The following is a 25,032-nucleotide window of genomic DNA, read 5'->3' as shown; positions in this document are numbered from 1 at the left end:
AAAAAAGTTGTAGCCACTAGCAACAAGAACTCGCACAGAGATGAGAAAACATCATGTGGCTACAACAAGAACTCGCACAGAGATGAGAGAACATCATTCTCATTCTACCGAATATAGTCCCAGGATTATCAATGGAGACAAACGTCATACGATGATCACAAAAATTCGAGTTTTTGAGCATGTCGTAGAAAGTTATACTTGAATAGAATCGGCAGAACTTTTTTTTTTTTCATATTGGCGTGAACAACAGGCAACATTTCTACATCACACAAAATCACTTTCTGATATTCGAATTCGAAAGTAAACAGAAAAAAGGAGAAACAACCAAACGACAAGAAATCAGAACATAAAAGATAAACTCAGAACACAGGTGGTACCAAATACCAATCTTTACAGCGAAAAATGACTACTTTGATGACTCAACAGCAACTTCATTTTGTACAAGTTTCCCCTCAAAAGCCGCTCTGAATGACTTTAAACTTTAAACTTCAAAAGACCCCCAAAGAAGAAATTGAAAATGGAAAATTACACTCATTTTTTTACTTACAAGACAAGAGTGGTCAAAGATTGTTTTGCCCAATCCAAACCAACCCCCTAATACCTAAGAAACTCTCTTTCCCTTATTTGGTTAACCATCTCAATCTACTTACAAAGGACACAACAATCACTACAATTTACATAAGACCCTTTTTTAAACATATTTACACCAAAGGCAAAAAGGATCTCTCCCTCTTTTTCTCCCTCCCTTGAGAAATTCAAAATTCATCTCATACTGCTCTCTCTATTAACTTGTTTGTGTAACTTCTGTCATTGCTGCTTCACATTTCATTACTATATGTACTCTTTTGTTGTTTGATTTTAACTCAAGAGGGGTTCTAAGCAAGAGCAGCGATGCTGCAATTTCGCCGATCCCTGTCAAGACAATCGAACCCCTCAACCCTCACCACTGGTTTGTTCCCAAAATTAGACCGATTACAGCCTCCTTTCCTCGAGGTTGGAGAGGACGATGATAGGCCAGACGAAATGGGTGTTGGAATTGGGGACAAAGGTGAGTGTAGGACGAGCTTCTCGTCCCCAAATCGAGCATCCTGAATTAATGGGTTAGCTACTCTGCTCGGCGGCGACCCGCAAAAAAATGGGGGCGACGAGCTTACCGGTGGCGGACCTTGTTCCACACCACAACCACCCTGTAACAAACTTCACATTAATTACACATACAAATAATAAAAATAAATAAACAAGCGCTTAATGATTTTTTTTTAATTTTTAATTTTTTATGGAAGGTTGAAATGTCCCTGTTGATTATGGTGCCATGTTAAATTCGTTTTGGTTTTGAGTGACAATTAATTTAAATACAGATCATGCACTCTATGCGTAAAATCAATATATTAAATTTTTTTTTTTTTTTTTTAAATCAAGACCTAACATGCTTTGCCCAAAAAAAAAAAAAAAAAAGCATACATACCTTTGTGAGGATGATATCCAAAAGATCAGTCCCTGCTTTTGAATCGCAAAGCTCAGTTTGGTGGCTGCAAATTAATTAGAACCCCAATTAAGAAAATTACAGAGAGACAAGACAAGGGGTATGAGATTTGTGGAAAATTACCTGAGCTGCCATCTAAGGGATCTGACGGGGAAGTCGTTGAAGGTGGTGGGATTCAAGAGACCGAGGCGGCGAGGTTTGGGGCAGATTGGAACTGAAACGGAGCTCCGAATCTCTTCACGTGTTGAGAACGCGTTTTGTTGGATCGCACAGTGGTTCATTATTTTTATTCACGGACAAAAATCTAAAAGCCTGTTCAGAACATTAACAGCACAAATACATACGAAAAAGAAAAGAAAAGAAAAATTGTTAAGAGAGAAACTAAAAATTGAAATTGTTTGTTTGTTTGTTTGTTTTAGCAGATCTAGGAAACGTGCATAACATATATAGTATATATATGAATGGCTCTAAATTTGTAATTCAAGATCTGGTCAAACACATATTAATTAATTAATTATTTATTTATTTAATTATAGATTAGGCTAACTCAATTGCCAGCTACAGAGTTTTGACACCGTCCACAAAAATAATAAAAATAGAAAATAATAATAATAATAATACCCATAAGCTTATGAATTACGATCAGAGAGGAAAAACTCAGGATTTTTTTTTTTTTTTTTAATTTTAAAATTATGCATGGATCTTCTAAAAAGCTCTAGATATAAAGGTGTTGTGAAACCAATTTTGATTTATGGAGAAAAGAAAAGCTAAAAATGATGGGTTTTGCCTTGCCTTGCAGAGATCTGGAAGAAAAGCTCGAGCCTCCACCATGATCAAATTTAAGATCCACGACAAAAGCAACAAAAAAGCCTAACAGGAGGAGAAAAAGAAGAGAAACGTACCTTAATAAGCTAAACTGTACACAGGTCTCCTCCTTTGGAGGACTCTCTCAAAAAGCATATAATAACAGTAACTAAAATTTTGTAGTTAAATTAAGGCAGAGAGAAAAGAAAAGAAGGATAGGCAAGCAGTGGTTGAAGCTGATTTATAGAATTGAGCCCACAAAGCCTGCACCAGAGCCTCAGAGAGATATTAAAATAAGACCCAACAGAATTTATTAAAAAAAAGAGAGAGATAGGAAAAGGAAAAGTGTTATTTTTGCGCGAGTGTGTGGTCTGATTGGGGTTTGATATTTTTATTTCGAAAAATTTAAAATATTTTCCTTTTTAAGTAATTCTAAGATCATAAACTATTTTATAATATTTTTACAAACATTTTTTATATGACTAACTTTTCATTAGTTTTTATTTAGATCCGCCCACTATTAACATCATTTTTTCATTTACCAATAACTATCCATCAAATCAGCAGTTTGTAAAAAAAAAAAAAAAAAAAAAAATTTATCTCTAATATTGTTCCTAATTTTTTTTTAGTAATTTTAAGATAAGGCGACTTCCGCGATAAATACTAGTAGGGTTAGTTGGTATTGATTATAATTTGAATATATTACTAATAAATTTTTACTTACTTGTAATAGCATGTCATTCAAAGTTTATTATAAAAGTGTTATTGGCCTAACAAGAGTTGTCAGGTCTGTAACATTTCACAAAACTTTCACAATGTTGTCATTGACTATTACTTGTGGACAAACAATTAATTTTAGTGGTAGATTGAAATTTCAAATTAAAATTAGTAATAACTTATTTGTTGTAAAAATATTGTAAATGTAGTATTTTTTTAATTAAATATATATATATATATATATATATTTGAGTTTGAGTCAATTGTAACAACACCCATGAGTTTTAATTCCTCCTTATATAACTATGAGTTTTTCACATCCAAATTAATCTCTTGGACTAACTTTTTTTTTTTTTTTTAAGCTTTTATGATTAAAAACTTACATAACCATCAAGTAACTAATAATATTAATTATATGGTGAATTTTCTTAACATGATCAGTGATCACGTAATGTTCACTTGAGTTTCTTGTCCATAAAAATGAACAAAATTACTTTTAATAGTCAATATGGTGGATATAAAAATCTTCAAAAAAATGATTTTAAAAATTTTCAATTAAACAAGATGGTTTTACATATAGGCATTTTGAACAAAACTTAAGTCCAGTATCTTAGATGTTGTTTTTTAAGTTATCCTTTTTAAATTTTGCCACGTGGCTATTTAATTAAAAAATATACTCCCTTCGTCCCCTTTTTTTTTTTGTCCTGTTTGAAAAATCAAACTTTTTAAAAGAATATTATTTATTGTCTTGTCTACCTTTTAAAAATATATAAGTTTCCAAAACTACCCTTAAAAAAATTTATCAAAAAATTGAATTAGTAAATTAATAGGGGGTATAATAGAAATATTAGTAAATTAATAACTTTTATTTTTTGAAATAGGATATTATTTTGGGACATTTCAAAATTGAATAGAGAACAAAAAAAGTAGAATAAAGACAGTACTTTTTTCTCATGAAAAAAAAATTACATAACAAAATTTTAAAATGAGAACTTAAAGTACCGTATTTAAATACTATACCTAAATCTTATCTTTTTTTTTTTATTTTTTATTTTTTATTATATTTAATTTAGGTCACGCAGGCTATGCCTCCCGAGAGAAAACTCATTGGTATTAGCACCACAACTAAACCCAACCCAACCCAACCCAACCCAACCCTCCATCATCAACAACAACAACAACAACTTGACTCATTATTTTAAGTATAAAAATAAATAAATATCAACGGATCTGCCCAACCGAGTCGTTTGCGTGAACGGCTGGTTTTGTGTTCACGTCCCTATCTCGCTATTGGATGACGACACGTGTCCTTGGATTTTTTTTAAGTTCCAACTTCAAACTTCACAACGGTGTGAAAGCAGAAAGCATTGGCTTGGAAACTCGTGGTCGGCAAAAGAGTAATGGTGGTTGTAGTTCCACGCTCTTTTCTATTTATGGCACATACTCATTTCTTTTTCTTTTTTCCATTTCTTTAACATTCACAATCTTTTTTTGGGTAAGAAAAAATAAATAAATAAAAACACATTTTTGACTCTTAAAATATCAGACTGTTAGATAATTAGCATTATACGTTACCTATATGATGTCAAATATCACCAATTTATTAATAGAAATGGACAACAATATTAATATGATCAAAAATATATTTTAGTCAAAAATAGAAACTAACACTTTCTCCTCCATCATAATTGTAAAAATAAAATAAAGGGAAACACTGTAATTTTTTCCTATCATCATTATTTTTTTTTTGAATTGGCAATTTATGTTGTGAGTCATGCCTAACTCACAACAATATGGTCGTGGAAACAAATAATATATTATTATGTAACATATTTCGGAATTAGTTTTAAATGTTGTGAATGACACTCACACGTGGCCTCGAAATTATTCTGCCCATTTGTTCATGTTACATGATCTTTTATTATTCAGCAAAAAAAAAAAAAGTGAAAGGGACTCATAAACTTTTTTTGTTTTTTTTGGGAGAAACAAAGGGACTAATAGACTTAACTGGACAGTGTAAATCTTTTTTACAATATATTGTTTATTTACAAACTCTTTATTTTTTATTTTTTTAAGAATACTAAGTACTTTAACACATATGAGGAGAGATAAATTTTTTTTAAAGAAACTGACAGCGATATATATCTAAAAAGGTTTAACTCTTAGATACACAGTACAACCTTTAAAGATGTTAGGAGACTCATAATTTTTGTTTTGTGGATTGATGTAATCTTCCCATGACATGCAAAGCTACGCATGCTTCGAAACCATATGCAATCATTTTTTTATTTTTTATTTTCTTTCTTTCTTTTAATTGGGACATTGCCATCATCAAATTGTTTTAATTTGTACATAATGTAGTCCAAAAAAGGGAAAATAAAAAAGACTTTGATTAATTTGATTCGAATCTTTAGATACTTTGATTATTATTTTATTATTGCTTAAATAACTACAAATAGATGAAAAGTAAGCTTTATATCACTATAATAAAATTTTCAATTCTCCTCTAAACCCTTGGGCCTCTCTATTAGCCTAGGGTTTGGTAGGTTTGTTACTTTTGTCAATGTACAATTGTATAAGTCTTTTTTTTTTCTTTTTCTTTTTCTTTTTTTATAATCTCTCTCTCCCTCTGGGAGATAAGGGATCATAGGCTCTCAATTGCTAGAACCTGTATATGGAAGGATGAATGAAGGTTTGGACTTTGGAGCATATATGGAAGACCTTCACCTCTATTTTGGAGGTGGAAGGAGGAGGGATGGAGATCAATGTTGGCTCAAAAAAAGGAGGAAAAGGGTCTTTTGGCGAGTTGCATGTAATGTCCTCAAATATTTATAATAAATAGGCCTTCAAGGCAACCATTAAACTGGTGTGGAACGTGTCATCCCTAAATAGGGGGAGGCCCCCAGTCCAAACCCTAGATATTTTTTTAATTAAAAATTAAAAAAATTTAAGAAATTAAATGTTTTGATATAGTAAAAAATTTTGATATGTGAATAAAGTTAAAATTATTTCATAAATCATATAATAAACTCTACATTTATATTTTTTATAAACACTTATAAATATTTCAATTGCTCATAATATATTATTTACTCAAATTTCTATAGTGTATGATAAAAAATTATAACGTTAAAATTTTTGAAAATGAATTTAAAATCAAGAAAAAAATTTGTGATATTAATTTATTTAGTCCTCTCTTACAAAGCATGAGAAATTTTACTATATTTTCAACAAAATAGCAAATACACATGCACACACACACAAATATATATATATATATATATATATATATATATATTTATATGTATTAAGTTTTGTTCAATTTCATTTTGGTACTTAGAGGTTTGTCTCCAATGACGAAATTCTAGTTTTGTCCCTACATATTAGTAGCGTTGATTATTTGCTTATTGAACTAATAAAGATTGCCAGATTTTTCAAAACTTTTAATGAGAAAGCAACCAAAAGTATGCGCTTATGATGCTGATATTTAAAAGAGAAATGATATGTCCATAATATTTTCACAATATTTTTACAACAAATCTTAAGTGGCAGATTGTTACTGGTTGTTATTATTGGAGCAAAAAAGTAATCTTGGTGCTAGGTTCAAATTTGAACCAATAACAACTAACTACCTATGATTTGTTGTAAAAATGTTGTGAATGTAGCACCTCTTTATTTAAAATGGAGACATAAAATATTTTTAATGTAGAAATTTTCATTTGTTCAGTTAAAAAATGATTTTTTTTTTTACCTAACTTACTGTTTAGAAATGTGTTTTCTTGTGTTTAGTTGTGATCTTGAAGAGCCGGAAAACATTTTATGTTGTTTGATTCGATCAAAAAATCATTAATATTTTCTACAACTATAAATAATTATATGAAGAAAAACTTTCATTTTTTTGCCATTTAGCTTGGAGCCTCAAATGCAAAAATACACCCTAAAAATATGGTCTCTATGAAAAAAAAGAAAAAAAAGAGGTTAAGTACAAAAGTTACTAATTCTAGAAAAAAAAAAAAAGAGTTATTTTAGAAAAAATCGACATTCAATCAATGTCAGTTAACGATTGATTAACAATAGTCAACAATCGGTTAATCGTGGTCAAAATTTTAATTTATGAAAAGAGAGTGGGTGAAAACAAATAAGGTTTTGTTTTGTTAAATTTATCGAAAAGAAAGAAGTGACTATTGGTAGAGCATGCATTAAGGCAGAGTTTTACTTGTGATAGTTTGTTAAATATGTAAGGTTGAATTTATTCAACTATCTAATTGGCTTTATTCCGTGCCAAATTTGCTTGTAATTCAGCATTTAGTAACCCTGTATTTAGGTGGGTTTGTTGTAAGGGTAGTGAGTGAGATAGAGTGAAGTTTGTTCAAGAGTGTGCAAGAAAACAGAGACTCGCGGCTGGGACTCGCGGCTGGACTTGCGGCTGCAAGCCGCCAGAAGCAGCACACGTGCCAAGCATGCTGGAAGATGAACAGTCATGCTAGCTGGAGCATTACTGGACAAAACAGGACAACTGGCCATACGATTAACTCGCGACTGGATCTCGCGACTTGGTCAAGCCGCGAGGTCAAGTCGCGAGCCACCCCTGTTCTGTAAAACCTGACGTTTCACATTCCTCTCCCACTCCAGTATAAATACCCCTTTTACCCACGATTGAGAGAGAGCTTCCAGAGAGAATTTTGAGAGAGAAACCCTAAAGAAAAACAAGATTGTTTCACCCACAATTTATACCTTAGAGTCTCTTCAAATTCCCCTACTCTCTTCCTTTCCATTGACAAATCCTTGAGAGGCATTATACCAAACCTGGTTCTCACCATCATCATCACTGTGAGACAGTTGTTTGGATTTCTGGGAAGCAGTTAGGAAGGAGCCAATCTTCATTGGTTGATGCTACGGTCTAGTAGCGGAATCCGGGAAGCTAGAAAAGAAAAAGGTTCGGCGCAACCTCGTTGGAGCAAGAAGCTTGGAGGGCTTAGGTGCACTGGGTAGATTAGGCTTGGAGGGTCTATTACTGTCCTTGTATCCCAACTATATTTTCTAGTGGATTGATTACCGCTTGGAGGGCGGCGGAGAGGTTTTTCGTCGAGGACTTCGGTTTCCTGTTCGATAACACATCGCGTGTTGTCTTTGTGTTTGCATCTTCCTTCCTCTCTATCTTTGCCTTTATATTATCTGCTGTGGTTTTATTTTATTATGGCTTAGATAGTTGTTAACCAAGTTCATATTATAGCATGTGTTAAGTTTCCGCACACTAGTTGTTTGACATATTGCTTGTATTGGTTAAGTTGTATTTTGGGAGTCTAAACGTTCAAAGGTGTTTTGTACATGTTTTTGAACTTTCAAAATATATATTTCAAAAAAAAAAAAAAATTGCACTATATTAATTAGACTTGCGTTTTCTATGTACAAAATTATAGAAAAATAATGGTGAAATGCATTAGATGGGCAACCACGAGGGAGTTCACACTTGATAATAATAACTAAGAAGGTGTGGGATGGCAAAGGTGAGAATGTAAATAATTGTTCAAATTGGTTGGCATCTGGAAAACGGGATATTGGGCTTTTGCCCTTATTTTGCAATATATATATATATATATATATATATATATATATATATTTATTTATTTATTTATATATATCCTTATTTTTAAACTATTTAGGTCCATATTCTTGTTTTAGTACTTGATTATGCAATAATTGGTTTCTATACAAAACTTGACTATACTAAAATCGGGTTATATAAAACTTGATTAAACTATGGTCGAGTTTCTATCATGTTTTTGCCACGCTAGATTGCCATCGTGGCTTTTCTGCAATATTTTTTATTAAGCAAGAACTCATTACTAATAAAATCAAGTTACTGGGGGAAATTTACATCACCAAGTTTGCTCTATATGTAAGGAATCTCAATTAAAGAATCAACAACGGTACATCATAAAACAATTATTTACTACTGATTATCAACATACAACTAAACTTGTACACTGTGCATTAAAATAAAAATTAAAAAGATGGGGCAAAGTCCAACAAAGCCACAAGTCACTTCCCTTCCCCCCCCCCCCCTTTCTTTTTTTCCTTTTCTTCGTAAATTCTAAGTAGGGCTGTCCACAGGTCAGTTCAGATCAGGTTTGTGCCCAACCCGGAATCAACCCGCCGGAATCGGGTGGCAAAAATATTCACCTACCGCCGACCGCCGGAGTAATCGGATCAAGCGGATCAGACCATCAACGGGCGGTGGGTGGGTCGGTTGAGGTCGAAAATCCAGAAAACTGCAAAAACCTGGGATGAAAACGGCGAAAATCTAGCATGAAAACAGTGAAAATCCGGCCAAAATCTTCAAGGTTTCTCCAAATCCGGCCTAATCTAGGCCATTTTCAGCAAGATCTTGGCTAGATTTAGCGAAATCTCGCCGAGATCTTGACGAAAATGGTCTAGATCTCATCAGATTGACCAAATATCACCGAAAGTGTTGTGGGTCGGTCAGATCGGTTTGATCGGATTCTGGAGAAAGAAAACCGACATCCAACCCACCAAACTCGGGTTTTGGAGGAACGAACCCGGCGCCGACCGTCAGAGAAGTCGGATCGGTTGGCGACGGGTCGAGTTCGGTCAACGGCGGTGGGTGGGTCAGGTTGGCTGAGTCTCTGGACAACCCTAATTCTAACCAAAAAACTAAAAAAAAAAAAAAAAAAAAAAAAAATTTAAAATAATCACACCTTTTCACCATGAAAAATATATAATTTTTCCAAAAAAAAATTTTGAATTACTAAAAGTTTATATATTGTCATCAATACATGGCACAAGATATGCCTGATTGAAAATTCACACCTATGTCTCCAAAACTCATAATAAGTTTATGTCCATACATTCTGAATTCACCAACTACTATCTCAGATTAAATATGAAATCTTTCGATATTTCCAATGAAAAACACGGTTCCTCTATAGTACTATGATAAAAAATGTTGTTTAAAGTGTTTAAAGTGTTCTTTTTCATTTTTCCTATCTTCACTAAATTCTGTTGAAAATAATCTTCATGTACATAACACATCTTATCAAACATTTTCTTTACATTAAGGCTCCGCTTGGGAGTTCATAAAGGAATGGAATGGAATAATCATTAAAGGAATGGAATGGAATTGAATGGAATGGAAAGTAAAAAGGAATGGAATGGAATGAAATTTAAAAATCGTGTTTGGATGTTATAAAATAAAGGAATGGAATGGAATGGAAAGTAAGTAACCCTGTTTGGAAGTAACATTGGAAGGAATGGAATAGAATCATTTTATAATAACATTACTATTATACCCCTCATTTTAAAAAACATAAAAAATAATTAATGAGAACTTATAATTACTTTGAAATGTTTAGAATTTAGTGGATGATGTGAAACTAGTTAGCCACAATTGGGTCTGTGTTAAATTATTGAATTACAATATAGTTTTTCAAGGTGAATAGATTGCATCATGCTAAGACCAGAGGTGATAGAACTATTAACAAATCAATTTCCTAATATAAAACTAAAATAATTCTAGTTTAAGGAAAAAAGAAAATATTATTGTAGCTAAAAAACAAGTTATGTATATTTCTATGTTGTAAAGCAATTCACAAATCACATATTTATTCTTAACAAAATAAATATTCTCTATCAATGCAAACAAATATCTTAAAAAAAAAAAAAACTCCAGTAATGAGTCTTGCTAAAATAAAACAAAATAACATAATCCATTCCAAAACTCAGGTTGGCCAAAAAATCCCACACTTTTTTTTTAATTTTTAGACCTAGACATCAGTGTCAATAAGACACATTTGTGCTCATGATCTGGGCAACCAAAGAACATCTCTTTATATGTTGGATTTTCCATAAAAAATATGTAGGCCTCAGTCTTTGATATTGGATCTAAGTCCAATATGCCCAAAGCTGTGTGAACTTCTGCTCCATATGACTTTGAAAAGCACTTTGCCATAACCTCAATCGCCCTATCAATTGCCTTTGATACATTATCAAATGATTGGGAAATTACATTCCCGAGTTCATCATCTTCTGCCAATCGTCTTTTCTTGCTTTTAGAAGACATTGCATTTTGTGATGACACTCGAGAACGTGCAACATTAATTTCTGGTGACCTTTGATCATTTTCCACTTCAAAGTTCTCCAAAGAAACTTCATTTTGAGATATCAAATTATCAATCTCATCAATAGTGGTAGATGCAGCATACCTAGCACATTTCTCCTTTGCAGTTTCAGCATGATCACCTTTTGCTCTATCTTTAGCCCAAAGTTGTGCCATCTTAGAGTAATTAGGTATAGGTGTTGTCATCCACTTCTTGGCTGCAGGTTTAGACTGTTACAAACCAATACAAATGGTTAAACAACAGATATAATTATGTAATACAAAATTAAACTCACAAAAAATGGTAATTTACCGCTATGAGTGGCTCCCAAACTTCTGGTTCAGCTGTCCACATATTTAAAGAATCATTCCATCCAAAACCACTCAATCTATCTTTAAATATGTCATAGCATTCATGAAAATTATTTTTCAGTGTCTTCTGTCGATTTTTCACCTTATCCTTATTAATCTCCATGTCAAATTTTTCAACTAACTCTTTCACTATGTCATCATATGCCTTAGAGGTAAAAGTTCCATTAACTCTACCACCTATAATCACCTGATGTAAAAAAGTATCATCCATAACACTATTCCATTGTACTTCTTTGCTTGGATCTCTACCATTTTTCTTTGATATCTTACACATGCTATAATTAATAGGACAAAAAACACATATAAAATACTGTGTAAATATTAATATTAATTATCAAAAGATAGAGAGCAATATCAAAATGAAAAGAGAAATTTGCATAACATTTAGATCAAAGTAATTGAAACATAGCATAGTCTTAAATGACATGACAACAATAAACCCAAAAGCTATCACATTTGGACATAGTTTTGCCACATGGCTAATGCTATAGAATCTCTTATAATATCTCCTTGCTTAGCATCCTCATCATCTTCTCTTGAAGTAGGGGCCACACGTTCACGATGAGAATGCAAAACCTCTTCATCAACTTCAGTAATAAGACTTTCATCAGGATCGACACCCATTAAATAATTATGAAGTATGCAACATGCTAAAATGATTTCATTTTGTGTGTCAACACAATAATTAGGCTCTGTAGTACTTGCTATGATAGGAAATCTCTTTTTAAATACACCAAATGCTCTTTCAATAGCAGTACGCAATGATGCATGTCGCAAATTAAACAATTCTTTAGCATTTTCAGGGGGACGAACAGAGTACTCTTTTAAATGATAACGCACTCCCCTATAAGGTGCAATCAGACGACTTCTATTCATGTATCCCGCATCAACAAGATAATATTTACCTAATAAACAATAACAACCATTAATTATATATTACAAATTTTTTAATTATAAAGAATACACCCTAATACGTATTTGAATTAAATTTACCTTGTGGGATTTTCAAGTTATCGTTTCTAGTTAAAGCATTCTTTATTATTCTTGAATCAGAAGCAGTTCCTTCCCAACCTGGTAATACATATGTGAATTTTAAATCAAATGAGCATGCTGCCAACACATTTTGTGTTGTGTAACCCTTCCTACCCCGATATCTTGGTGCATCCTCATTAGATACTTTGACACGAACATGTGTTCCATCAAGTGCCCCAATACAATCCTGAGATTAACATTATATCTTAAAAATATTTACCTTAAAATATATTTGTACTAAACTACTATTAAATATAAATTATATGCATGATATATTTACCTTAAAATATAGATTGAACCTACTACTTTGTAGTATTTCAAGTGGCACTTGGGTTCCATCAGGTTGTCGAAGGAATTGATCCTCTAACATAATTATTGATCTTAACACGTTATGAAAATGGCGACTAATGGTCTCACGGGAACGACAAAAAAAGAAGGACATTGTACGATGCGTCTAATTATGTGCTAGCATGTGACGAAACTTGCCAACTTGCTCTTCAACTGTGGCACGCTGTGTGTCTTGAAGATCACCATCTCTCCGCAAAATGTCTCACAAACCTTGAAAAGCTTGTGGACCCATGCGTATTACATCATAGCATTTTTCACTATTCCTAAGTCGAGACATTATTTCATCACGAACTTTTTGTTTTTCTATGGTTGATTGTGTAGGAATGTGGGTAACACGTCTTCTTTTTAGTCGTTGCCTTTGATGGATAATGTGACACAAATAACGGCATGCAGCATGAACCAAGGCTAGTTTTCGCATAAAGTCCGAAAAAATTATGGTCTTAAGTATCTCATCATTCAAATCCATCTATGTAAAAAAAATAGTTATGTTATCAGTCCAACTTAAAAAATTATGGGCACATTTTCTAAAAAAATATTTACGTTATTAGTCTAACTAATTATGAATGTGTTACAACTAATTTAAAAATAAAATTGTTTAACTATAAACATTAGCATTCATTAACACAAAAGACAATGACAGGAATTAAAGCACACATAATAGAGCAAAAAAAATAGAGAACACCCTATTGTATTTTGACAAATTGCAAGACAAATTGCAAAAAAAAAAGTTATATATATATATATAATATTTATCTATATATTTTAATTTAAAAAAATTTAAGCATTTTTATTTGTCAATAAAATGCATTAAAAAAGTCACATTGTATCCTAAAATACAGTACACTGCACAATGATAGTGCGGCAAGAACACCTCAAAACGTCCACTAGCACCTGAGAGTGCGCCAAAGCCCAAAAGGGCTATAGTCTTTAAGTCTTCACCACTTATATTGCATGTTTATTTTTATACGTGTGGCACTTTATTATGCTCAACACTAGAATGTGTTCGGGTTGGCTACTCTAAATCCTTTGGTTCAAGACATGTCTTTCTTTCTCAAGAGACCAAAATAAAAAGACAAAAAGGGGATAACAAGACAAAAAGGGGATAACAAGACAAAAAGTAAATTTTCTTCTTCCATCTACAGTGATAGCAACGGCAACATAGAACTAGATGAAGCAAATTGATTTTCATTGCATGTACAAACTTATAGCTTTAAATGTTAAACCTATAGCTTTAAATGCTGGTTGCATCTACATGCTTTTATGCCTAGCTCAACATAAACGGGTAAACTGGGGAAATTCAAACAATGGGAGTATATATATATATATATATTTTCTGTGCTGTGTTTGTTGATATATACAGGTGTTCGGCAATAAGCAAATAAACAATTTAAACTTGTTCAAACAGGTGTTCGGCAAGCCACCACTACAATCTAGTCATATCACATGGTTGTTTCACGTAATTTACAGAATATGTACCTTGTTCCAGCATACTGAATAAAGGTTAATTAAAGGAAAAAAAAAAAAAAAAAAAAAAAGCAAAACAAAACAATTGAAACAATGAAAGCAAAACAATTGAAAAACTTTTTAATAGTAAATAAATCAATGAAATCAAAACAATTGAAAAACTCACAGTTGGGATTAGCAGTAGCGTGAGAAAGGAGCAGCAAAGAGATAGCAAAAATATTGGTACGGCTGGTTGTGATTAGCAGCAACGTGAGAAAGGAGCAACAAAGAGAGAGCAAAAATATTGGTACGGCTGGTTTGGTTGAGAATACATAGGGCTAAGATTCAAGGGGTAATTTAGGAATTTCAATAAAATTTTCATTAAACCTAAATCCATTCCCTCCTATTCCTCTCAATTTGGGGGGAACAAAAATTTGAGATTTTGAGGCCTTAGGAGGGAATGAGTATTCCCTCTTAACCATTCCATTCCCTCCCACCTAAACTCGCAAACAAGGGAATGGAAAGCCCATTCCCTCTGTTAAAACTCCCAAGCAAGAGGGAGGGAAGAATATTCTAAAAATATTCTTTTCATTCCATTCTATTCCCTCCTCCCAAGCAGAGCCTAAAACTCAATTTCAACACAGCCATAGCTTTTGTCTACCAGCTACCTAAGATATTTTCAGGCAAATTATTGCAAATTAGGAATTTCAGGCAAACTCAAATCAATGCAAATTAGGCAAAATCTAATAGAGAAAAATTTAGAACTCTTTAGGCTCAAGAGGCCAAACTCAAATTAGAGTACATGCCCAACCCAAACTTAAGTTAGATTAAATGCATAAGCCAAACTTAAGTCAAATTAAATGCAAAAGAATACAAAATTGAACTTAGATTTTAGAAATTACCTTAATGCGTTTCTAATCCTTCAACTCTGATTTCTAAGCTTGATGGTGAGAGTTGCAAGAGAGGGTAATGGTGAGAGTTACAGGTGATAGTTAGATTAGGGTTTGGGTTGAGTTTCGGTCTACTATAGGTAGAAAGAAGACAACTTGAAGATGGACTGCACTTGGAGAGGAGGCGGATTGGAGAGGGTGTACTGAACGAACTGAGGGAGACAGAGGTGGCTACGGATCGGACTAAGGGAGACAAAGTGTTTTGGAGGCGTTACATTCAAAATTTGATTTTATTCTGCATATAACTCAATTTTCACTTTGCCAAGTTTTGAACAGTCCAGCTAGAATATTTTATTGCGAAAAAGCCACGGTGGCAATCTAGCGTGGTAAAAACGTGATAGAAACTTGAAAATAGTAACATCGAGTTTTATATTACCCGATTTTAGTATAGTCGAGTTTCGTATAGAAATCGACTATTATATAATCGAGTACTAAAACAGGGACATGTGCCTAAATAGTTTGAAAATAAGGACATATTGCTTTTTTTTTTTTTTTTTTTTTTTTTTTTTTTTTTTGCAAAATAAGGGCAAAAGCCCAATATCCCCTCTGGAATACATAGACATACATGCACTCTCTCTAGCTAGCTAGCTAGAAATATCATCTTCCATTCATTTATTTATTATAGTTTTATATTGGAGAGGATAAAATTGAGGTAGACGAATCCGTTCAATAAAACCATAGGCAACGGTATTAAGGAAGTGGTCGGTCGAAAAGTACAGACAAGATGACAGGCATAACAGGATATTCCCTGGATGGAGAAAAAGGAAAACTGACAGACTCGGCATAGTGGATGGGTTCAAATTAGACGGATGCAAAGGAGATGAGTAGTAGAGCCACGAGGCATCTACGTGGCCTAAGTAGTCTCCAAGAAACCTCAAATGGAAACGTCTTGCACCCTACGGAGGGTATTTGGGAAGAATCCTGTGAAATATGTGTGTTTATAAAGATCTTTCCTATAAGGAAACATCTTCTTCGCCAAGAAAACCAAGGTCCATTCTACACTATTATAAAAACCCAAAGCCCCCAGAAATCTAGGTATGCATAATTTACCCCAGCTTTGGCACTTTAGAGTTGTGAACATTCTCTAACTTAACATTCGAAGGGTATTTGGTTGGTTCTAAACTGGTACTCTCTGTAAGGTTTTCTTCTTCTTTGTTGTGCAGGTTTTGTCTAGAACATGTGAGGACTATGTAGTTTACTGACGATTTTTAGCATCATCAGTTGGCGCCATCTGTGGGAAAGGGGTAAGCAGTAACACCAACTCCTAGACAAAAAGGTTGTATGGTACTCACTCGCTCAATGGCAACCAACAACAATAATAGAGAGGAGCCACGCACTACTGCTCTTGAAAGATAGGTATAGACCCTAGTTGCAATGGTGAAACGCCTTACTAAGCAAAACCACGACCTGGAGGAATAACTGCGCCAAAGGGATGCTGGGCCTAATAGTCATAGAGAAGAGCAGGAGGGCACTAGCGCCGAAAAAAGGGACCGAGAAGGACTAGAAGGCAACAATGCTTCGAATAGACAAGAGCTACAAGATACCAGCCATCCATCCACTACATAAACAACACCACCACACATAGTCACTGAGATGCAAATGATGAAGGAGCAGATAGACTTCATGATAAACGCCCTCAGAGGACGGGTGTCAAGCAACCTCAACGAGTTGGTCCAATGGACGGACTCTCCTTTTATCGCACCTATCACTTTATTCCTTCTTCCGTTGAAGTTCCGTATGCCATAGGTAGAAACCTACGATGGGTCAAAGGATCCCTTAGATCACCTAGAGTCCTTCAAAACCCTTATGCACTTGCAAGGTGTGGTGGACGAAATCATGTGTAATTGACGAAATAACAAGCTCTCTTTCTTAAAGATAAACAATGATGAAATAAGGAAAAATGAAAGGGAATGGTGAACTATTTATAAAGCTAAAATGCACGACAAACGAAGCGACGCGTATGATTGGAAACGAGGCCAATCAACGAGTGCCACGTGTCACCCGACATTTAAGCTTAAGGATGCCTACACCATTTAATGACACGAATGCCTATAAAACACCTAATTAATGGTTATAAATGCTCCAATACTTCGCGGCCCATCAACCAAAGCTTACGATACCACGAAGTAGGGTGCAGCTGATGGGGATATTTAGCCATAGGTTCAATTCCCCTAAAATACCGCGCAAAAAGGTCGACACACACGCATGCGTCAGCCCACTAGGAGACCTGACGACATCATACTAGACAACCCCACTAGGAGACCCAACGAGCATCTCCTTATGCCGATGAGAGCGATAGGACGCAGCATGTGGTTGACGGATGCAAAGAGATTGACAGGACTAAAAAAGCCAATTGGTTCAGCCTGGCTTAAAATTGACCCCCACAGATATCTATGAAAGGAAATTCCTTGTATCCCACGATCAACCCTAACCAAAGGAATCCCTACAAGGAAGGGATTCTAAAAGATACACACATTAATGAAGATCTTCCCTATAAGGAAAGATCTTATCCACCAAGAAACAAAGGTCAGCTCTACACTACTATAAAAACTCCAAAGTTCTCACAAACCAATGTATGCATAATTTCCCCAGCTCTGGCACTCTAGGGTTATGCAAGTTCTCTAACTTGACCTTTGGAGAGTGTTGAGGTCTAAAAAATCACAGCAAAAAATAAGCCCAAGAAAGAATAAGCTAAGCCCAAGAAAGAGTGAGTTAAGCCCAGAAGAAAAAAAGACCAAGTCCAAAGGTATTATACAAAAGGCCCTGAGGATCCCGAAGTCCAGAAAAGGAAAAGCAACCAAAAAAGAAAAAGAGAGAACATCACAGCAAAGTATAAGGCGCAAGGATCCTCGGGCACCATCAATGAGCGCGAAGAAAAAAGAAGACCAGGACAGATCGATAGAAAGAAAAACAAGAAAAAAACAAAAGGACGCAAGCGACCCTTCATGGCACAAACAGAAAAGGCGTCGGGGAACCAAAACAAGGAAGAAGAATGTTAACAAAACGATTTCAAAAGAGCAGAACAGGATTCCGCCCAAATAGGAAAGAAACGGAGAAGTAAAAGACACCAGAAGTGAGGATGCCGAGAAGGGCATACCTCAGCACACCCCAAGGAGGATGGCCAACCAGAAACTTTCGAAGGAATCAGAACCAAGAAAAGGAAAGAATGAGAGAAAACGGAAAAGGGGACTTACCGAGATGATGAGGACAGAACATACTCTGTTCACGAAAGACCAAAACAGGGGAACCAACGGTTCCCCAAGACGCCCAGAAAACTCCACTATAAAAGGAGAGGACGGGTTGTGAAGAAAGGCAGCGAGAAAAAAAGAAAGGAACAATAAAAAGAAGAGATTCACTAGAAAAATCATCAGAAAGTTTAGGCAGAAAGAAAATACAAAAGGGAAAGACAAATACTGCTTCCCGATATCCTGTAAAAGCAACTATGGCACATACTCGGATCCAACAAGAATCAAACTTCGCAAGTTTTGAAGGCTGAAATAGCCATTTAAGGCTGCAATTTTTGAGCTTGATTGGACCTTGTATCACGTCCTAGTAAGCTTGCTGTAATCAAACAGATAATGCTTTAATGAAATATTGTCCCCAGGATCCCCACAGTATTTACTTTTTTTTATTGTCTTGCTAATCCTGCTTAATTTTTCCTTCTGAACTTGCGTTGTTAATTCTGGCACTCCTCGATATCCTTGTTTGTCGTCCTTTTGTATGATGTCAGGAACATTCTCTGCATTCACTTGATTCTTAAACAGCCATTTAGCTGCGGTGAGTCAAGGCCCAGTCCACCAAATCCCCTTTTTTCTTTTTCACTCAGGCTCGGGATCCTTGGGCCTGAGTATCCCGAAAAAGACACTCTCACATTTTGGCGACTCCACTGGGGACTGGGCAAAGAAGAAGGAAGAAACAATCCCTTCACAGAGAATGCCTCCAAGACAAAGAAACAGCAAAGGAACCAATGTGCCACCTACGGCCTCTGAACCTGTAGGAGAAAACGAGGAAGTCTCCAGGCAAGGAGGTGGGATACCCTTGGTGGAACAGGAGGTTGTGTCGGAACAAAGACACGCAAGACAGGAACCAGACCTAATGGCCAGGATGACAGCAATGTTAAAGGATTTGGAGCAAGAAGTTCGTCTTCTCAAAGAAGGCAGGACACAGGAAGTCAGAGACAACATTCCCCCTACTGGCCACCAAGATGGGACCCAGCCAGAAGGAGGGTCAGCAGTAGGAGGAAGAGCCAACCCTCAGTATTTGACACTGGCAGACGTCAATGCCCTCTTGGAGCAAGAAAGGGAAAAACTCTCAGGGATCCCCAAGCAATTCTCTCGGGATCCCCCGTTCCCTCCAGAACTCCTTGGCAAACCATATCCTAAAGGATACGAACCCCCAAAGTTCCATCCTTTTGATGGGAGGAATGGAAGTGCCGTGGAACATGTGAGCAGGTTTGTCCACACTATGGGCCCTTATGCAGGAAATAAAGAATTATGTCTAAGGGAATTTGCCAAATCTTTGGTAGATAGGGCATACACCTGGTACACCACGCTGAGACCCGGGTCCATCAAGACCTGGGATGAGATGATGGAAAAATTCTGCGCCAAATATTACCCTGGTGAAGACAAAATCACTTTCCAGAACCTGCAGATGGTGAGGCAGAGACCTGGAGAAGATCCTGTTCAGTTTATTAAAAGATTCGAAGATGTGTCTCTAGACTGCTATGGAGACCATGAAGAAAAGGAGCTCGTGGAAACCTGCATAGCCAACATGCTTTTTGACTACAGGCTCAACCTTGAAAATTTATGTATCACACAGTTTGCTGATCTGCTGCAAAGAACCAGAAGGACGGCGCAAACCATGAGAACCAAAAGGCTGCCCGCATCCCAAGCTATGACAGCATCAACAGGAGAAAAAAGGAAAAGACCAGACGGGAAGGTGTTTGAAGAACCACCAGTGATCCCATGCACAGCTGAGGAGTTAAGCCATGTCCTAGACAAATGGATTGGAGATGGGGTTGTTAGGCCATTCACTGTGTCCAGGCCACCAACCGAAGAAGAAAGGAAGAATCCTTTATTTTGCAGAATCCATAACTATGTAAAGCACTCCACTAAGGACTGCTGGACCCTTCGCAGACTATTCCACAAAAAATTGAGAGAAGGAACCCTGGAGCTCACCCAGAAGGAACCGGAAGTGCAGAGGAACCCCTTACCTAACCACAAAGGAAAAGGGGTGGTAGCAGTAGTAATACATGGGAACCCAGCAGAGGCAGGAGAATCTGAAGGATCCTTCCACCCGAGTACAGTCAAGACCCTCCAAAAGAATCCTAAGTTCAGGTCACTATTCAATCAATTAGGATTCGGACCAGAAGCAAGAAGAGTGGCCACAGAGTCTCTCATGAGTATAGCAGCAGATTCAGGGATGGAATGTTTTACAGCTGAGTCACATGCTAGTCGAGCTTTCCTGGAGACAACCAATGCAATAACTTTCACTGATGAGGACATGGAGATTGAGCACCCAGACCACCGTAGACCACCGTAGACCCCTTTATTTAATGGCCACCATAAACGGCGTTCAAGTCAGGAGAGCACTGGTGGATACAGGGGCATCACTCAACCTCATAGCCTTGAGTACCTTGGAAGCTGTTGGCTTAGCTGACAGAAGGATCCTGGGAACCCCCATGGAGATAACAGGATTTGGAGGATCGGTGGAAGCAACAGAAGGATACGTACAGCTGGCCTTAAGGGTAGGGCCAATAGTGGCTTTGACAAGGTTTCATGTGATTAATGCAGAAGTTTCTTATCACGTACTGCTGGGACGCCCGTGGCTTCACAAACATCGTCTTATTCCATCCACGTTCCATCAATGCATTAAAGGGAGACTGAATGGGAGGCCCATAAGGATCCCTGCCAATCATAATCCTTTCAGCCAGGGAGAAGTGAACTTTGCAGAAACAATGTTTTATGATGAGTTGGAGCCAGATGATGAGAACCCCACTCCAGGGACCCCGGGGGCACCTATCCTAGAAGAAGAAGAAGGAGGAAGGAGCACCCGTGACCTGAGAAACCTTTTAGAAAGAAAAAGACAAAAGAGGGAGCCCAGCTCTTCAGGATCCCGAGAATGTGTGGTGGTGCGGGAACCTGGGGGAAGGCTAATTTATCGTTTGTGAAGGTGCGCGGGGCCCGAATGCATTGTGCAGGAAGGTCCCGGACCACCAAGTTGCATGATGGCCCAAGAAGAAATCCCAGAAGAACCAGTTAAGGAGGCCCAGATTCAGCCCGAGGAAGAACTGAAGGAAGTAGACCTGGGAACAGAACCAGGATCCCGGAAACCTGTTTTCATTAGCAGTCAATTGGTGGCTCAAGAAAGAGAACAACTGGTAGCCTTACTTCAAAAATACAGAGATGTGTTTGCATGGACTTATGATGAGATGCCTGGTCTAGACCCGGAGTTAGTAGTCCATTCTCTTAATGTGGAACCAGGGGTGAGGCCAGTAGTCCAACCAGCCAGGGTCTTCCACACTGAGGTAGAAGCTTAAATAGTCCAAGAAGTCAAGAAATTACTAACAGCTGGTTTTATCAAACCCATCCAACACCCAAAATGGCTTTCCAACATTGTACCTGTGAAGAAGAAGAATGGTCAAATCCCCTGCTGTGTAGACTTTCGCAACTTGAACAAGGCATGTCCTAAAGATGAGTTCCCCTTGCCCAATATCGATCTCCTTGTAGATTCAGCTGCAGGAAACTCAATGTTCTCGTTTATGGACGGGTACAGTGGATACAATCAAATTCGCATGGCAGCCAAAGATGCAGAGAAGACGGCATTCAGAACTCCGATTGGGAACTTTTACTACATTGTAATGCCCTTTGGCCTCAAAAATGCGGGGGCTACGTATCAACGAACCATAACAGCCATTTTCCATGACATGATGCATGAGGAGATGGAAGATTATGTAGACGATATTGTGGTCAAGTCAAAAACCAGAACAGGACATTTCCAAGTACTTGAGCAGGTCTTTGAAAGATGCAGGAAATACAAGTTACGTATGAACCCCATGAAGTGCGCCTTTGGAGTGTCTGCTGGAAAGTTCCTTGGGTTCCTGGTACATCACAAAGGCATAAGTGTGGATCCAGCCAAGGCCACAGCTATTGCCACGATGAGAAGACCAACTACTGTTAGAGAACTCAAAAGCTTCCTGGGAAGAGTCTCATATATCAGGAGGTTTGTGCCTGGTTTAGCCTCAGCCACGACGGGCTTATCAAAACTACTGAAAAAGGGAAATGAATTCGCCTGGGGAACGGAGCAGCAGGAAGCTTTTCAAAGAATTCAGAGCATTATGAACCATCTGCCCACCCTCCAGGCACCAGTACGTGGGCGACCTTTGTTGCTATACTTAGCATCAAACTCTCAGGCAATAGGAGCTTTGCTGGCGCAAGAAGATGACCAAGGAAATGAGCAGCCTATATATTATGTAAGCAGAACACTCAAGGATACCGAGACCAGGTACCCCAGAATAGAGAAAGCCTGCCTAGTAATTGTTTATGCCTCCCAAAGGTTGAAGAGGTACTTCTCAGCTCACCAAATCCTCTTGGTAACCAAGTCCCACCCCATAAAAGCACTCCTGCACCAGCCCCTCCTCACGGGAAGGATGGCACAATGGCTGGTATTGCTCTCACAATATGATATAGGCACAAGAACTCCCAAGGCTGTAAAGAGCCAGGCCATAGCAGATTTGCTAGCTCAATTCCCAGGGAAGGAAGAAGGCCCGCTGAGCGCAGAAATCCCTGGTGAGGTAGCAGTGATGGAGATCCCAGGGAAGAAATGGACTATGAGGTTTGACGGGTCAGCTACAGCAACTTCAAATGGGGTAGGAATTGTGCTAAGCTGTGAAAATGGGGATGTCATGCCCCTGTCTTTTAAGCTTGGTTTCTCATGCTCTAATAATGCAGCTGAGTATGAGGCATACTTGACTGGGTTGACTATAGCACTCAGCATAGGAGTGAAACACATGAGAGTGCTGGGAGATTCTAATCTTGTAGTCTCCCAAGTAAAAGGTGACTTTGCATTACGGGAACAAAGTTTAGCAGCCTACAGGACTTGGGCACAAAGACTGGAAATGGAGTTTCAAACCTTCAGCATAGAATACACTCAAAGAAGCGAAAACAGGTTCGCAGATGCTCTCGCCACCCTGGGATCCCAAATACCATTTGATGGGAGAGATACACTGATAAAAATAGGAAGGCAGGAACATTCTATTGTGAGAATCCTCCAAGGAATGTACCCAGGGGAATCCAAACAGTGGGACTGGAGGGACGAAGTCAAAGAAAGGATGAAAGAAGTAAATCCTAGGGGGAACATCAAAGAACTAATGGATTACACTCAGATAGAAGGAGAATTGTACAGAAGACTGCCAGGAGGAATACTGTCCAGATGTATCACCGAGAAGGAAGGAAAGTTGAAATTAGAAGAATTACACGCCCAAACATGTGGAGTTGCAGAAAAAGTCAGCCTATACAGGAGGATGCAACGCATGGGGTACTACTGGCCAGACATGGACAAGGAAGCAGCAGTCATACAGGGGAAATGTAAGGAATGTCGTTTGGCAATCGATAAAGAAGAAAGCTACGCTGTGTTTGTTACAGAAGATTGGCGGGTTCCTTTCATAGGATACCTGGCTCGGGGTATCCTGCCAACCGACAAGGAGCTGGCCCATAAACTCAAGAAACTGGCGTGCAGGTATTTCTTGCAGAATGATATTTTGTTCAAAAAAGGATACCACGGGATCCCCTCAGATGCCTGGGACCGAAGGAAGCTAGAGAAGTAATCAGAGAAGTGCACTCTGGAGATTGCGGAAGTCACCCAGGGAAGAGAAGGCTGCACAAGCAGTTACTGTTGTTGGGGTATTACTGGCCAACGATGAAAAGAGACTCTGAGGAGCTGGTCAAAACATGTCATGCTTGCCAAGTCCTAGGGGATGCGATTCACACTCACCCAAATGTCCTACAGGATATGACAACACCATGGCCTTTTCATACTTGGGGGCTCGATCTCATAGGGCCCATAAACCCTCCATCCAATGGTTATATATGGATCCTGGCAGCCACGGAGTACTTTACAAAATGGGTAGAGGCCATCCCTTTGAAAAAAGCTACTGGAGCAGATTTCATTCGAGACCACATCATTACAAGATTCGGGATCCCCAGAAGATTGATCAGCGACAATGGAACCCCATTCATAAACAAAGATGTGAAGGGATTAACTGAAGCATACCACATCAAGCAGGGAAGATCTACACCATACTACCCACAAGGAAACGGCCAAGCTGAAGCTACTAACAGGGTAATATTAAAAATCCTTAAAAAAATGAAGCATGAGTATGGAGGAAAATGGAGTGACCATTTGGCAGATGTGCTTTGGGCATGTAGGAGCTCTGTAAAGACAGCCACAGGATTTTCCCCATTCTCCCTGGTTTATGGAACAGAGGCCATCAGCCCTGTGGAGTTAATCATTCCTACACCAAGGGTAGTTCTTGAGGAAAATCAGGGAGAAAGTGAAGACGCAAGCAATGAAAAGAGGTTAGTAGATCTGGAAGGAGTAGAAGAAGAAAGGGAACTGGCCAAGAAAAGGAGCCAAAGATACCAGCAAAGAATGACCAGAGCATATGCACAAGCAGTACGCCCAAGAGTGTTCACCAAAGGGCAACTAGTGCTAAGGATGGCGGAGCACGTGAGGAGGAACCTGCCAGGGCCTTCCAAGTTCACCCCAAA

At 37.4% G+C, this 25,032-nt stretch overlaps 2 protein-coding genes across 2 annotated transcripts; both read right to left on the bottom strand.

The window, feature by feature from the left end:
- Positions 1 to 330: 330 nt before the first annotated feature.
- On the bottom strand, positions 331 to 2,617 carry LOC126689930 (uncharacterized). Its single transcript, XM_050385088.1, has 4 exons — positions 2,386 to 2,617; positions 1,607 to 1,795; positions 1,466 to 1,529; positions 331 to 1,187 (listed from the first exon to the last, which is right to left on the bottom strand). The coding sequence occupies exons 2-4, from the start codon at positions 1,762 to 1,764 to the stop codon at positions 876 to 878; spliced, it is 534 nt and encodes a 177-aa protein (XP_050241045.1). The 5' UTR covers positions 1,765 to 1,795; positions 2,386 to 2,617; the 3' UTR covers positions 331 to 875.
- An 8,158-nt stretch (positions 2,618 to 10,775) lies between these two features.
- On the bottom strand, positions 10,776 to 11,766 carry LOC126712113 (uncharacterized). Its single transcript, XM_050411326.1, has 2 exons — positions 11,434 to 11,766; positions 10,776 to 11,351 (listed from the first exon to the last, which is right to left on the bottom strand). Exons 1-2 carry the CDS (start codon positions 11,764 to 11,766, stop codon positions 10,776 to 10,778), a joined length of 909 nt encoding a protein of 302 aa, XP_050267283.1.
- Between the last annotated feature and the right edge of the window lie 13,266 nt (positions 11,767 to 25,032).

Source organism: Quercus robur, chromosome 1 (assembly GCF_932294415.1).
Source record: "Quercus robur chromosome 1, dhQueRobu3.1, whole genome shotgun sequence".
NCBI classification, from domain to species: Eukaryota; Viridiplantae; Streptophyta; class Magnoliopsida; order Fagales; family Fagaceae; genus Quercus; species Quercus robur.
Note: the sequence above shows the minus strand (reverse complement) of the source record. Positions and strands in the feature narration are given on the sequence as shown.

Bases quoted from the DNA above. Each gene is read 5' to 3' on its own strand.
- LOC126689930 (XM_050385088.1), bottom strand. From the start codon at position 1,764: ATGAACCACTGTGCGATCCAACAAAACGCGTTCTCAACACGTGAAGAG. The intron at 1,530-1,606 runs GTAATTTTCCAC...ATTAATTTGCAG, and splicing joins TCCCTTAGATGGCAGCTCAG to CCACCAAACTGAGCTTTGCG. The intron at 1,188-1,465 runs GTATGTATGCTT...AGTTTGTTACAG, and splicing joins TGGATATCATCCTCACAAAG to GGTGGTTGTGGTGTGGAACA.
- LOC126712113 (XM_050411326.1), bottom strand. From the start codon at position 11,766: ATGTGTAAGATATCAAAGAAAAATGGTAGAGATCCAAGCAAAGAAGTA. The intron at 11,352-11,433 runs GTAAATTACCAT...GGTTTGTAACAG, and splicing joins TTTGGGAGCCACTCATAGCG to TCTAAACCTGCAGCCAAGAA.